The 16,061-nt window shown below is 36.2% G+C and overlaps 2 protein-coding genes across 5 annotated transcripts in view; one reads left to right on the top strand and one right to left on the bottom strand.

The window, feature by feature from the left end:
* Positions 1–3,395, top strand: part of LOC106874493 (tetraspanin-5) — a 55,942-nt gene extending 52,547 nt beyond the window's left edge. For 3 of the 4 annotated variants that reach the window (XM_089339788.1, XM_089339787.1, XM_014922238.3), the window contains one exon: positions 122–1,607. In XM_089339788.1, coding sequence (XP_089195914.1) covers positions 122–220 — 99 coding nt within the window. In that variant the 3' untranslated portion in view covers positions 221–1,607. Of the gene's footprint in view, positions 1–121; positions 1,608–1,692 lie in introns of those variants that run through there. The other variant, XM_014922239.3, reaches the window with a different exon arrangement.
* Positions 1,554–16,061, bottom strand: part of LOC106874492 (DNA-directed RNA polymerase II subunit RPB2) — a 46,559-nt gene continuing 32,051 nt past the window's right edge. The window contains exons 16-24 of the mRNA XM_014922237.3: positions 15,795–15,891; positions 14,089–14,183; positions 12,697–12,818; positions 11,943–12,023; positions 9,032–9,169; positions 8,597–8,818; positions 6,474–6,634; positions 2,593–2,788; positions 1,554–1,778 (exon numbers count right to left, since the gene is read on the bottom strand). Coding sequence (XP_014777723.1) covers positions 1,689–1,778; positions 2,593–2,788; positions 6,474–6,634; positions 8,597–8,818; positions 9,032–9,169; positions 11,943–12,023; positions 12,697–12,818; positions 14,089–14,183; positions 15,795–15,891 — 1,202 coding nt within the window. The 3' untranslated portion in view covers positions 1,554–1,688. The remainder of the gene's footprint in view (positions 1,779–2,592; positions 2,789–6,473; positions 6,635–8,596; positions 8,819–9,031; positions 9,170–11,942; positions 12,024–12,696; positions 12,819–14,088; positions 14,184–15,794; positions 15,892–16,061) is intronic.

Raw genomic sequence — 16,061 nt, 5'->3', positions numbered from 1 at the left:
GATTTGAACCAGTGACTTTCTGAGCCTAGATCTGAACCAGTAACTATTTGCAGTTAAGTTTTCTATTATTCTCCAAAGTTTTCCGTAACCAACCCATTACTCTTGTTTCATTTGTTTTTAGATTGTGTTGTTGGTGATAGCAACCATTTTGATGAATCAAATAATAAGGCAACTTGCTAAATGGGAAAGCTCTGACACTAGCAGCATAACCAGCTGCTGAAAGGACCTCTGAAAATTTGAATGTATATACATGGTTTTTATTATTTTTTTTTAAAGTCAAAAAACAATGCAAGGTTGATGGTTTTACTTGGTAAGCACCTGTGCTGGTGTCATGTAAAAAGCACCCAGTACACTCTGCAAAGTGGCTGGCATTAAGAAGGGCATCCAAACAGAGAAACCATGCCAAAGCAGACAGCAGAGGTTGGTGCAGTCTTTTGCCTGGCCAGTACCTGTCAAACCATCCAACCCATGCCAGTAGGGAAAGCGGATATTAAATGATGACAGACTCCAGGTAAAACCATCAACTTTTAGGATTTTTATGAACTGCTTTGTTTTGGCTTAAAAAAAAAAACAGTAATTAAAAACATCATTTAAATATATAAGACAATGCTGCATGCTGTCTACTACTAATCTATGTTTTTTCGCAATCTGTTTTTAAAACGTATATACTATATTTAACACAAACCACATCAATGGTAAGATGGATAGGAGTTCAAAAAGAAATACGAAATGAAAACATTATCAGAATAACACACAATGTAATCAAAGATTTACAGAAATTACTAAACAATCTTTAACATGACATTTCAAGAGTTTAAATTCCAGAATTTATTTACTAACAATATTCTGTTTGATATCTTTTCATTGTGTCAATGATAATAGTAGCAGCCATATGACTTGGCATCTGATATGAAGACTTTTCAGTTTTTTGCAGGATAAATTATATTCAATAATACAGAAACTAAAAATATATTTTGATAAAATAATATTGAACAGGAATTTGAGATGTGTTGTTAACAAAATTTTAATTTTTTTTCACCAAGTTCATTTTAAACCAGTGAAAAATTAAAGAGGCAGAAATTATAAGCAGTTCCGGCATTGATCTATGTTGAATGCGATGCAGAAACAAAAAGATCATTATCATTGCTGTGGGATTGTCTCTGACACATACAAACCCAATTATTGTCACTTACTCTGATCACCTGGATTACACTCTACAGCTATTTATCTATCTATCAGTAATATACTCATCCCAAATATACACCTGTGTTCCTTGCCCAGCTGGAGTTTGTTGCCTGCCACATTCTGTCTCTTCTACACAACACATATCAGTTTATTTTCACTGTAGCACCTCCAGACTTTTGTGTCAATGATAATGGTAGCAGTCATGCAGTTTGCAGGATTTGATGGGCTGTTTGGTCTCCAAATGTAAAATGAAGAGAGGTGGTGATACAAAGTTTGATACATGGGTATTGAGCACAACACTAAGCCTGTAAAATCACAGTTGCAGACTTTTGCTGATGTCCCTGTCATGAAATTGAAAATCGAATTAATTTTGTTAAAAATATTTTATTTGCTAAAAAAAAAAAAAAAAATACAATTCACAATTATTCTTTTGTTTTCTTTCCAACATTTTTGAAGAATTAGTTGTAATTTGGAGGTGTAACTGGTGCCATTTTTGACTTTATTTAGGACACCATCATTCTTGGAGCAATACTCATAGACATTAACTCTTGGAACAACAATTTGCAGGCATACGGCATCCTCATCTGCGAAATCTGAAGAATATTACAAAACAAAAAAAAAAAAGAAAGAAAAAAATTTAAATAACATTAAAAAAAACCCCCCTCAAAACAAACATTTAAATGAATTCTAATTTCCTATTGATTTTATTGATTTTGACAAAAGAACAAGGGTAGAGAAAATGTATCTGATCCTGAGGGACAAGCATGGTTACATGTTGAGGAGTTTGCTGTCAACTACGTGGGTTTGAGTTCAGTCCCATTTGCAGTATGCTAAGTTGAATGGGATGCATCAATAATTCTGAACTGGAATTTCCTTTTTTAGTTGGAGAAAGAAAACAAAGACCTAGAAGTAACAGTAGTTATTGTCTGTTAAAGAAGGAGGCGGGGATAATATTTAGAAATTTAAAATTTCATTAAATGAAATTTACATGTTGACAAAGGCAGAAAATCTGATGTTTGTAAGTGGCAGGTAAGTGGGAGTTGTGGACTTATTAAACCTCATCAGCAGAACAGTCATCTTGAGTGGAATAGAATATTATGAGAGAAAAATGTTAGCAATTAGGATAATAATAATTTGTACAATTATTGAAAAATAAAAAGCCAAGGAAAATAACTAAATTGGGTCAGACATCAGTACATATTCTAGCAAAATATTGCTTATTTAATCAAACATGGAAGGACGAAACACCTAGCTGGTTTGGGCGAGATTGAATTGAGAACATAAACAAATGGCAAGAGTTATTTCATCTGATGCTCAACCGGTTCTTCCATCCATCAGATAAGTCTACAAGTACACGAGAGACAGAAAACAGAAAGCTGCAGATATTCCAATATTCTTCGCTCTTACCTGTGTTTTATTCTTGCAGCCACGACACTCAAATGTTTGGTTCCTCAGATTCGCTATACACACCAAACCACACAGGTTGCAGACATGCACTCGATATGGGTCGGATACTTCAAAGAGTCTCTCTCGCAGAAATTGTGCAGCACCATGAGCAATTTGACAATCACGCTCCATCTCACCAAAACGCAAACCTCCATCACTGAAATTAGAATTAAGAAATAAAAAAGGTATTTTGCACAGAGATTAATCAATAAAATCATCCACCCCACCTCCCTTTCCCTACTCTGCTACCAAAATTTGAAGACTATTAAAAAAAATCTGTTTAGAAAATCATTTGAAAATTTTCTAATTGTTTGGTATTGTTATGCCAACAATCACAGAACAATAAGCCTAATGAGTCAGGTGACAAAGATTATTTTGAGGGTGGAGTTGAATTGAGTGAAAGGTACTTTTAGGGGAAACCTATCAAATGAACAGTTTGGTAATCGGACAGGAAAGGGGATGAGAAATGCAATTCTGTGCTTGAGGACGTTGGTGGAAAAGTGTATAGAGAAACAAAAAGACTTGTACGCCTGTTTTATTGACTACTAGCAGAAATACCCGGCTTTGCCCGGGTTAAAGAGAAAAATGAAACCTAAAAACGCTGTGTAGACTACGCAACCCTCAACTGTTAGTAGCTACGATACCATATTTCTACCTTAATAACTCTCCAATCCATGCCAGCATGGAACATAGACATTAAGTGGAATGCTAGAAGAAAGTTTTCAACTCATATCTATATAAAGTAAATACACGTAATTCAGAAACACGTTTTGTGTATTTTATTTCGTTACTAAACAAACAGGTACAGATTATAAATAATGAAAGGCCAATTTTGGTGATTCATTTGACAGAGGTAGTAGAGAGACAATGCAATGATAAATCTGAGGTTGGATCTTGAAAGTTTGGATGAATGCTGCCTCAGTTAAATGTCTTGTGGTTCCAAATGATGTCATCTGTAGTACAGCGTCGTGTTGTCTAATTTTGTTTTGCAAATGTTAGGAATCTTGGTCAGTTGATGATAACAGTTTCTTCAATAGCTCTGGAGGTTGGGGATTGTGGAATTGTTGGGAATGTTTTTAACTTTGGTGTTATATGTATTGCTTGAATTTCTTTGACATATGAAATATATGTATTTTCACTGGGTTTGTAAAAGAGAGTTGTGTAGTTCTCGAGTTTTAGGGATTCACACAGACACACAGTCTCATCTTTATATATAGAGATATGTATACACACACACAAACGCACCCAAACACACGTATATATATATGTATATCAATATAAATATATGAAAGTCAATGAAGTTTCGTAAAAGAAGGTGATCATGTACATACTTTCTTGCTGTTGTGATTATAACACCTCGTTGTAAACAATGTTCCTTGTTTTCCCTTGTGGAGCATATGCAAATAGGTTTTTTTTTGCTGCCCACTCTTGAGCAGCCAACATACAGTTGTCCATGTGAGAAGCAGGGCTCTTCCAAAAGAAGACCAGCTACAGACAGTGCTCATCTGTTATGTTCGGGTTAAAATTTCATCAACATCAAAAATATATGAATTTTCATGGGAGTTATGGCCGATATGCATAGAATATAATTTCCAAATTGCAGACAAAATTTACAATTGATAAATGTCTTAGAACAACCAGTCTCTCATCTGGGAAGGTCTTGAAATCAATGTTACCAACTGGGGACTATGTGTGTCACAGTGATAATAAAAAGACTCAAAGGAGGTCTGCAACAAAATAATTTTACTCAACACTTTGCAAGTGGAGGCAAAGATGCGTCTCATTTACTTGACAATTTATGTACCAAATTGCAGAAATCACAATGTAAGTATATCTGAAAGGGTAGTCTTACACTGTTGTACTGTTGAATTACAAATAATGCTCATCTGTTATTTTCGGGTTAAAATTTCATCAACATCAAAAATATATGAATTTTCATGGGAGTTATGGCCGTTATGCATAGAATATAATTTCCAAATTTCATAAAGATCCATTCAGTACTTTTGACGTAGTTTTGGATAAGAAAACAAATGACTAATGTGTGTGTTTGTGTGCATGTGTATATATATGTGTACATATTACATGTACATCTATATATATATACATCTACACATATGTATACATATACATGTATGCATATAGATCTATATCTATATATATATCTATACATATATGTGTACATATACATCTATATGTATACATATACATCTCTCTCTCTCTGAAAGTATCTGTCATTACAGTATCAAAATGTGATTGTTTCAGTTAGTAGAATAGTTTCATTTTTAAAGTGAAAGTATTTGACATGAGTGTTTTTGTTTCCCTTTTGACACATAATACTTAAATAGTGGAGGAGATATTATGTTGCCGTGGGCTCGAACTCTGCAAGAAGTTAATAATTTTTTTTGACTAAAACACAACTGGAACCCTAAGTAAGGCATGTGTAAAATTTGAATGAAATTGGTTGCGTAGTTCTCGAGTTTTAGGGATTCACACGCACACACAGACAGACCGACAGACAGACACACATTCTCATTTTTATATATATAGATGTGAAGGCGTTTGACTATGTCAAGCATGAAGAGTAGGTGAGAATGTTGGAAGAACTCGAGATTGATGGGAAAGATCTAAGAATGATTCAAAATTTATATTAGGACCAGAAAGCAGCCATCAGAATGCATGGAGAATTAGGCAAGTGGACTGACATTCAGAAAGGCATCTGGCAGGGTTGTATTTTGTCACCTGATTTATTCAACCTGTATAGTGAGAAAGCACTAAGCAAGATCAAGATAATTGCAGGGCTACAACTGGGGGAAAGGAATTATAAGAATCTGAGGTACGCAGATGATATGGCTTTTGTTTGCTTCAGGGATTGACTAATATCGTAACTGAGGAGAGTGGAAAGCTTGAATGATTAACTGCCAGAAAACCTTCTCAATAGTCTGTACCAAGAAGGCACAGGTACCTGTATGTTGCTTGATGGTGAACGGAACTGGGATAGAGCAGAAGGACAGTTTCATATATCTGGGAAATTGGATAACATCAGATGGAAGGTCAGATAAGGATATCAAGTGCAGAATTGGATTAGCAAAGAAGACTTTTATGGATACAAGGAGCATTTTTTTGTGCAAAGAGAATTGAAATTGAAGTCAGAAAAAGACTATTAAAGTGCTACACCTGGTCGGTGCTAATGTATGGATGTGAGTCTTGGACAATAAGCAAAGTCATGGAGAAGAGACTCAAAGATGCAGAAATGTGGTTTTATACAAAAATGTTTAGAATCTCAAGGGTACAGAGAGTGACGAATATGGAAGTGTTGAAGAGGATGAAAGTGAAGAGAGAGTTGATGGATACTAGCAGAGAGAGAGAGACAGTGGAGATTTGTTGGTCATTTTCTCAGTGAGGATGACAGAATGGAGCGTTACATGGTGGAGACTGAGGTAGGGAGAGGGAGGAAGAGAATGAAGAGGTTCAAAACTGGATGAAGGAGAGACTGAACGTGCAGAGCGAGAAAGACCTGGGTGATGTTGCGAGAAACAGAAATAAATGCAGGAGGAACAAGCCATGATTCGTCAAAGGCATGAATATGCAATGACACAAGAGAGAGAGATTGTTATACCTAATTGATGGATTTACAGGGTAAAAGACAAAAGTACTTTACAATTCATCAAATGCTGGTCTTTGTTAGACATAAGTTTAGGGGACTAGTAGAAGATGGTTCTATGAAAGAAGTAGTTTTAAGAGGTGGTCATGGTAGGGTTGACATGTAAGTACAAATGGTCATACTAAAAAGGGGTTTCTCAAAATCCATGCCAACAAGTCTGAAATGCAAGTTGGTTACATACCGAGATCTTCCTTCCATAGGTTGCCTGTTCATAATCTGTAAAGGACCACGGGCCCGAGAATGAATTTTGTCATCCACCATATGCTTTAAGCGCTGGTAGTAGGTGGGTCCCAAGAAAATCTGGGCATTCAACTTCCTTCCAGTGTGTCCGTTATACAAAATCTAGCATTAAAAAAAAAACATTAAAATAGAACAGAATAAACAATATAAAAATTGAATATTTCTTCTTTGTAGGAAATTTTGAATTATATTCAATAATACAGAAAATATATTTTGATAAAATAATATTGAATAAATATTTGAGAGGAAACGTTAATAAAATTATTTCTTTCAACAAGTTCATCTCAAACCCATTAGCATCTAAACTGGCCATATCTAGCCTAAATATTCTCTCTGTTTTACATTCAGACCTGCCAGATTTGGCCTCTCACACCTATCCTGCAATATCATACTAATTCCCATCATTGAAATTTTGAAGCTAGGAGATAATTCTTTTTTTACTTCTTTTATTTGTTTCAGTCATTTGACTGCGATCATGCTGGAGCACCATCTTTAGTTGAACAAATCGACCCCAGAACTTATTCTTTGTAAGCCTAACACTTATTCTATCGGTCTCTTTTTTTGAACCGCTAGGTGATGGGGACGTGAACACACTAGCATTGGTTGTCAAGCGATGGTGGGGGGACAAACACAGACACACACACACACATATATATATATATATATATGTATAATATAAATAATATATAAACATATGCATATATCCATACATATATGTACATACCTACATCTATATGTATACATACATGCATATATGGGTACAGGACATCAAAAAAGCGTTAAACACAACGAGAAACGAAAACAGAAAATGAACTTTTTTCGAACAACGAAAAAAAAACAAACAGAGAAACGAGAATGCAACATAAAGAGTATACCCCTTCGTCAGTTGTCCCTGTTCTATCTACTCCGCGTTCCGAAGGCGAGGACAATACGCGACTATATATATACGACAGGCTTCTTTCAGTTTCTGTTTACCAAATCCACTCACAAGGCTTTGGTCAGCTGGAGGCTATAGCAGAAGACACTTGCCCAAGATGTCACGCAGTGGGACTGAACCTGGGACCATGTGGTTGGTAAGCAAGCTACTTACCACACAGCCACTCCTGCATAATTAATTCAAAATGATGTGAATCAATAAGCCTAACACTCGACAGAGTAATGGAAATGTTAAAGGGTTGAATATGAAAAAAAAAAGCTTCTATAAATAATATTTACACTGATACAGATGACAAACAAATGAACTGAAGCACAAATATCTTATTCCAGGATTCGGTTCGAATAGTCTGGGAGTAAGGACCCAGCTAAGAAGACATTTGGTGACAATCAAAGATATATCTTTTTAAAACATAGTGTAGATGTAAATAGTGTAAAAATATTTTTCATCCTCCCAAAAAGTTTAATACTCCTGATATGCAGTTCAATCAATCAATCATCATGGTCATTATTAATATTTAACGTCCGTTTTCCATGTTGGCATGGGGTCGGACAGTTTGACAGGAGTTGGCAAGCCAGAAGACTGCACCAGGCTTCACTCTCTGTTTTAGCATGGTTTTTATGGCTGGATGCCTTTCCTAATGCCAACCACTTTGCAGAGTGTCTGCTGGGTGCTTTTTACATGGCACCATGCCATTGCTCATCATTTCATTATTCTTTCCCTTTAAACTAAAAAGATGTGTCAATTTAATTGGAAACAGCAGGACTACCAAGGGAGAAATAAATATAAACAACCATCAGTTACAGTTGATTTCAGTAATTTATGAAGACCAGGAATGGCTGTGTGGTTAATAAGTTTGATCCTACTTTGAGGCACTTTGGGTAAGAATCTTTTACTAAAGTTTCCACTAGACCAATACCTTTATGAGTGAAATTTGAGGAACGGAAATTGTACTGAAGCCCACTGTGTGTGTGTGTGTGTGTGTGCTTTTGTATCTGCATATCTTCACATTTACATTGTTTGGGCAGAGGTGATGTTTATGCCATGCATACACAAGAAGTCCAGCAGTTTGGTAACTTAAGAACATGTGAAAACAGGAATAAAGGTACTCTATCTGAAAATTTACTGACCTCGTTGCCTCTCAGATGGTAACCATACTGTTGGAGCAGGTTGGACACTTTCTGTACATTGACAGCATCATTGAATGGGGAAGCATCACCAATCTCTCCTTTGTTGGCAGCTACTTTACCTTGAAGACACTCGATTAAATGGCCAATTGTCATACGAGATGGAATGGCGTGAGGGTTAACAATCAAATCAGGTGATATCCCTTCACAGGTAAATGGCATGTCCTACAAAATTACAAAAGGTGAAAAATTTAAATATTTCTATTCTTGTTTTCTTCACTGAACATATAGTCAAAGATATCCCCACCCAGAAAAAAATAGGGGTGAATGCAAAATCTTTGACCTCATTCATGCCCGATCAATTTACAGCTGTCCTGTGGCTAAAAACAAAAAATAAAATAGAGCAAAAGAACATTGAAACGCAGAAAAATCTCTCACCTCCTGTCTGTAAGTGATACCACAAGTACCTTTCTGTCCGTGACGACTGGCAAATTTATCACCAATCTGTGGGGTTTTCACAGTCCGTACTCGGATCTTACAAAACTTGAAACCTTCCTGGTTGATTGTCACCATGACCTAATCAAAGACAACATTAACTGATTAAATTAATTAATTAAGCTACAATTTCACGACAATAACAAAGATTTCTGTTAACATATATAGTTTAACAGAAATACACGTTAGCCACAGAATATTTTAAACCATGTTCATTTAATTACTATTATTAATATAATTAACTGACTCCATGCCGTCAAAAATGCAGGCTAATTGTAGTATTTTACATATAAAATGGATATAAAAAGGTAACAAAAGATCAAACAGTGCTTCACCTGTGTGTGTGTGCATATGTGTACATTTATATGTATGAGCAGCACAGTCTGTAGTGAACGTGGTCTTCTATACTTTGTCACAACCCGCCTCCTTCCTTTTTAAGTGTGTTTATATATATATATATATATATATATGTATATATTTTTATATATATATATATATATATATATATATACACACACACGCACACACATATACATGTATGTGAAAAAAATGCATGCATCTGTAATTCTATTTTCTATGTCACTTTCTAAATAAACATACACAAACACATATACACTCACTCAAATATATAAAGACATTTTACACAAACATTCAAATTCCTCTCTTTTACATGCACACACACATACTCACACGGTGTTGAAGCACTTGATTTTTGTTTCACCATCCCACTTCCATCAGTTGATTACCCCTTCCTTTCTCATTCATATGTTGTGCCAGAGAAATACACAAGATTATTATTATAGCAGAAGATACACGACACTCTCTTTGCCACTTCCTCTCTTTCATTGCTATTACTTTCTCTCACTCCCTCTCAGTCATGGCTATTACTCTCACTACTTCTCCTTCACTGAATTACTATTTTCTCTCTTCTCTCCCTTCACCATTTACTCCAAATGCGTGATTTCAGACAAATATATAAAAACACTATGCTCATTATTATATTAGGAGAGGGTTTCAAATTTTTCCACAAGGGTAGCCATTTTGGGGGAGGGGTTGTGTCGACTACATGGACCCTGGAATTATTAATGAATCTGCCAGCTCACCACCTTATTAATTATAATTGATAAAGGTGGTGAGCTGGCAGATTCATTAGCAATGCTGGACGAAATGCTTAGCAGTATTTCACTCATCGCTACTTTCTGAGTTCAAATTCTGCCAAGGTCAACTTTGCCTTTCATCCTTTCGGGGGTCAATAAAATAAGTACCAGTTGTACACTGGGTCGATGTAATTGAGTAATCCCCTCTCCCCAAATTGCTGCTCTCGTGGCAAAATTTGATTATTATTAAAGTGGCAAGCTGGTAGGACAAAATGCTTCACAGCATTTCGCCTGGCTTTACGTTCAGAGTTCAACCTTGCCTTTTAATATTTTGGGGTTTATAAAATAAGTACAAGTTGAGTACTGGGGTTGCTATTGAGACTTTATATGTTCGGTCAATAGGTTGAACGTGTTGCCATAACAACTCTTAGAAGGCTCAACCTAACATGGAACTTCGATGTGATCACCTGACCTGCAAGAAAGAGCAGTGATCTGTTGAGGTCAGTACAAAGATTTATCTCTCAAACAGTTAATAGCAACAGAAATGATGCGGTAAACACCAATTCCATGGGTTGCAGGGGGTTTATTGAGGCATATTTTCTACAGCTGATGCCTTTCCTGTTGCCAATGAAGGTAAAATTTCCCCATGGTATGGCATATTTTTGCAGAATGTTGGAAATATTTGCAACATTACATGATGTCAAGACAGAGAAACACAAACTCAAGTAGACAATGGGCTTCTTTTAGTTTCCATCTAGTAAATCCATTCACAAGGCTTTGGTTGGCCCAGGGCTTATAGTAGAAGACACTCGCCCAATGTGCCATGCCATGGGACTGAACCCAAAACCACAGGGTTGGGAAGCAAACTTCTCAACCACACTGCTATGCCTGTGCCTTTTGTGCTTCTACACTGACATAAATGTTTGAACATGAAACCCCACCCACCTACAGGCAATTTGCAGTGTGTGACAGTGTAGCGAGCAGCAAGCAAGTTGTAAACAGCGGTAATATGATGTAAGGGTCATGTTGCGCGAACAAGTATAATTGTTAGTTTCCCGTTGGTTAAAATTATTGTCCATATTTTAATTCTAAACATTCGTCAAAGAGAATTCTTTCACGAAATACAGTTCTTAGAATTCAGGTATGAGCAGTTATATAAACCCTGATTTTTGGGAAATTAATCAGTGATTGTAGGATGTTACTAAACTCCATGACACTCACAATAGTGATCGTTGGTTGTTACTAAACTCCACGACACTCACATTAGTGATTTTTGGTTATCACTAGATTTCACGAAACTTATATGAGTGTTTGTGGGTCGTAACTCTTTCTGACAAAATGCCTTACTTCTAAATGTATTGTAAATACTAAATGTACATAAATTAACCAATGTAGTAAATATTTTCTTTTTCTTCATTTCTTTCCAACCTGTTAATGAAATTTATTTCTGCAATTATGAAACTGCTTTTTACAGCAGTGAAATAGAACACTAACTTATCTTCAGCATACATGCACATTCAACATGTCTGTTAAGCATCTTGATATATATATATATATATTTCACTATGGCATTTCTGTAGCTTGAGCTGAGATTTATGTATAGTGATACTACTTATAATTAAGTTATAAGTAATAGGTTTATCAAGGAATAAAATATATTTATTATCAATCACAGTAAAAACCATATAAGATAATACACCACATTAAAAGTGGTACCAAATCAGCCATTATAACAGAAAGAAAAGCAAGGACCCTACCTGGTCAATAATACCAGTTTCACTTCTTCTCATGAACACACTGGCATCTCTTTTGGCAAATCTTCGAACAGTACTATCAAGCTGTAACAGAGAGTAGAAACAAAACGTTACACATTTGGAGTAAAAAAAAACAAACAAAAGTTACACATTTACTCTCACATTTTTTACTATGTCCATTTTCCCTCTAAACTTGCACAGGTTCAGTGAGACGCCTTGTGGCAGTTTTATTCTGCAGCTAGAGAACTGCTATGAAGGTCCACCCAAGTGAAATAGAAATCAAAGGGATCCACAGGTTAAAAAAATGGTTGAGAATCACTGGCCTAAGCAGTTGTGGAACTATTATGACCATAAGTGAGCAAGAACTTTTGTAAATTGCTAGATTTCATTGGTGCTTAAACTAATAAAGAAGAGGAAAAGGAGGAGGAAGAATTTTAGCAGTTTTATATCCTTGGAGATAAAAGGGTAAAGAGGCTGATCCAGTTTATGATTAAAGTGATCTGAAGGAGGTGAATTGGGAATCAAAAGATTTCCAGTGGAAAGCAGTTTGTGATTATTAGAAAACTTGTGTTGCAGAGAGAAATATTAGGATGAAAGAAAGAGAATGAAGAAGCAAGTTTCAAAGAAAAAGATGAGATAATGGTATGGTAGAGATGAGAAATGACAGATATCAGTGGGCCAGCAGTGTAGGGTTGTGGTTTTGTGGAGAATGGGTGTTGGGGTGGTGGTGAAGGGAGATGTGGTGTCATATGCTTACCTCGTTTTCATTCTGTGGAAGTGTCAGTGTTTTGCCAATCAGTACATCATCTCCAGAGACTCTTGTACCAGGAGCTATGATGCCGTCATCATCTAATTTGTCATATATAGCATGACGCATTCCTGAAATTGAAACAGTGAATCAGATTGCGGTGAGGGTAGAATTTTTACTTGAATTAATAACAATAATCCTTTCTACTATTGGTACAAAGCCTGAAATTCTAGGGGGAGGGTGCAAGTTGATGACATTGACCCTAAAAAGATGAATAATAACAATAATAATAATAATAATGGTTTCAAAATTTTGGCGGAAATCCAGCAATTTTGCGAGAAGGGGTAAGTTGATTACATTGACCTCAGGGCTCAATCGGTACTTATTTTATTGACCACGAAAGGATGAAAAGCAAAGTTGATCTCAATTGAATTTGAACTCAGAATGTAAAGATGAACGAAATGCTGTGAAGCATTTTGCCTGACAATGCTAATGATTCAGCCAGCTCACTGCTATAATAATGATAGCAAATATTCTGCCCAGCACCACAGATTTACTTGTCAGTTGTTTGACCTTAACCAGTTGAGCATGTCCCTTAGTGGCTGACGATATGTAGAAGTAGTGGGGGAGCATCAAAGTCTTGTGCTGTGAGGAATTCTTTGGAATTTGGATAATTCATCTCTGGAAACATGGGTGTTTTGTTCATCATCCTTAAACAAACCTGATTCAGGGACCTTTTGAGCGGGATGGGCTACTCAACCTGTAGAAAATTCTAACTTGGCCCCACCTGCAAGGTCATGCATGGTTTATCTTGATATGAGATCACTATGTCGTGAACACATGGTTGTGATGCATGTGCCTGGTGTACCCTTATCAGACGAATAGTCATGATGGGTATACTGGGCTTTGTATATTTTACCCCGGTGTCACTTTGGTGGCATGCACTGCTCTCTCACTCAGTAATAAACCAAAATTTCAAAGGCCTGCAATAGCTACAATAAAGTGTTAATATGAAAAATAAGGAAAAGAAGAATTATCCCCACCCCCATTCTTCCAACAACCAATTACCCAACTTTTATAAATGATCTACATCAGCTGTATATATATATATATATATATATATGGAGAGAGAGAGAGAGAGATAGATAGATAGAGAGAGAAAGAGAGAGAGAGAGAGATTGCTACCTAAATCAGGTATTTCAATTATTGCAGACAAAGAAATCATAAATGATATGAAAGAGAACCAAAAGTAATGATCTATTGGGGATTGAACTCACGGCTCCCAGAACAACTTAGCATTGGTAAATTGGTTGATTGGTCTTTCATACAAGCGCATAGTAATTTTCTAGTTAAAGTACCTAAGATATACACCGAAGAGACTGTAAATGTAAGATGTTTCACCTTGAACAGATTCTCGAGTTGGTTTCTCAAATATTTCTTCTTGGTCCATTCCTTTCTTTGATTCTTGATCTTTGTAAGAGCGGAAGAAAAATGACCTGTGGGACGAAATGAAATTGTCAGAGGAGCAAAACGCATTTAGTCCTGAAATGTGCAATTACTCACAGACTCGATAAAGAATGAATTCACTGTGGGAATGGTTGAGTATTGGTTGTTGCAGGACCTGTTGTTGAGGTCCAGGTCAGCCTTTATCTAGCAAAGTGGTTCTCAAGTGGGGTCCATGCAACAAAATAGTGAACTGGGGATCCACAATAGTATTTTAAGGGTCCATGAAAAAAATTTTTATTGCAAGGAATAGCTAGGTTTCTTTCTCTCACATTTTACAGAGTTCAACCTACACAAATTAATGTGTGAAAAACAAAATAGGGATTTTGAAAGAAGTTTCTATAAAACTAGTTCTTAAACACTGAATGGCTGTGGCAGGTTCCACCAGAATAAAATAGTAATAAAAGAGGTCTAGAGATAAAATATGGTAGAAAGGATTTTGTCTGGCACAGGACACCAATGACTACATCATCCAATGTATGTGTCCTTTTATAAAATGCTAATGTTTGAGTTAAGGGAGATTTAGCTGCTATTTTCAGAAGGTTGAGCAACTATGAAACAGGTCCTTTATTGGCTTGAACAAACAGTATAAGATGAAGAAAGATTAAAAATGATTCTATCTCAAAAAGATGGAACTCAAAGATCACAGAGAAAACAGGTGATTTTTCCCATTCAATACACACATTCAGACTGTTAACATGGCAAAATGATTGTTAAAACAATGATGTTGAGGGTAAATCAAAAATTTCAGGGTTTTGTAAGGACCAGTGCTAAACTCTGGTGCCTGAAGCAGCAAAATGGGACGAGGCAAAATACTTCTACTCCAAGATAGGATGTTAGTCTCACAAAGGTAAATTTCCTACAAGTTCTTGTATCTATCCTATTCTTTATAAAATATGCTGACTCCTGGATGAGAGTCCTTCTACTTAAAAGAGCCATCAGACTTGCTATGGATACACATGGCATTTTGAACCTACCTGGAATGTAGACTAAGGGTTAGGGGTGTTAGGCATATCATCATAAGGTCATTGTGGTTTCAGTTCTTAGACCATTGTGATCTTGAGCAAGGTACTTCATCTCCTGTTACTCCAGTCTATTCAGCTGAAAGTGAATACCAGTTTAGTGTTGGTGCAGCCTTCTTCTTCTCCAGCTGTCATCTCCCTGATGCACAACTAGGCTAATGTGTGTGTGTGCTTGCAACTACATAGGTATTTAAAACAATAAGCAGAAGTATGGTACATGCTACCGAGTCATATTTCGCTTATGAATGACAGTTATATTTTCCAGCTATTTTTACAAACACATCATTTTGAGCCAACGAAAGGCCCTATATGTGGTTACACAACCAGCTAGAAATAACAGCCAAATCTTCACACTCAACCAACTTATTTACAAGGGAAGTATAATGCATCCAATAATGAAGTCTTAGATATAGTATGTTTGAAGAAAAGATGGGACAGTCATATCTGGAAGGCCTCAAGTCAGAGGTCTGGATGACAATAACAACACATGACATTTAGAACAAAGACACTTTCAAGAAAGGGACTGCAAGGTCAAGGGGAGAATGTCTTGACCAGATCAGTAACAAAAGAAAAATACTGCACCTGAAGTAACCACGGTCAACAGCCGATGCATTCAAAATAATGGAATCTTCCTGATTGTAGCCAGTATAAGATGCAATGGCTACTATGGAATTAATACCTGCAAACAGAGAGACACACAAGTAGTTTGTATTTAAACTGTGTTGGGTGGAAAGTAAAAGTGCTGGTCATGGATTTGGATGTAAATCCCAGAAAATGTTTTCTGAAACAACATATCAGACCTCACAGTTCTATGAGAGGTGAAACTGATGTTCAGTGCTTTACCAATTC

The sequence above is a fragment of the Octopus bimaculoides genome, chromosome 22 (assembly GCF_046866305.1).
Source record: "Octopus bimaculoides isolate indiv1 chromosome 22, ASM4686630v1, whole genome shotgun sequence".
NCBI lineage: Eukaryota > Metazoa > Mollusca > Cephalopoda > Octopoda > Octopodidae > Octopus > Octopus bimaculoides.
The sequence above is the reverse complement of the archived record's forward strand: the minus strand, read 5'-3'. Positions and strand labels throughout refer to the sequence as shown.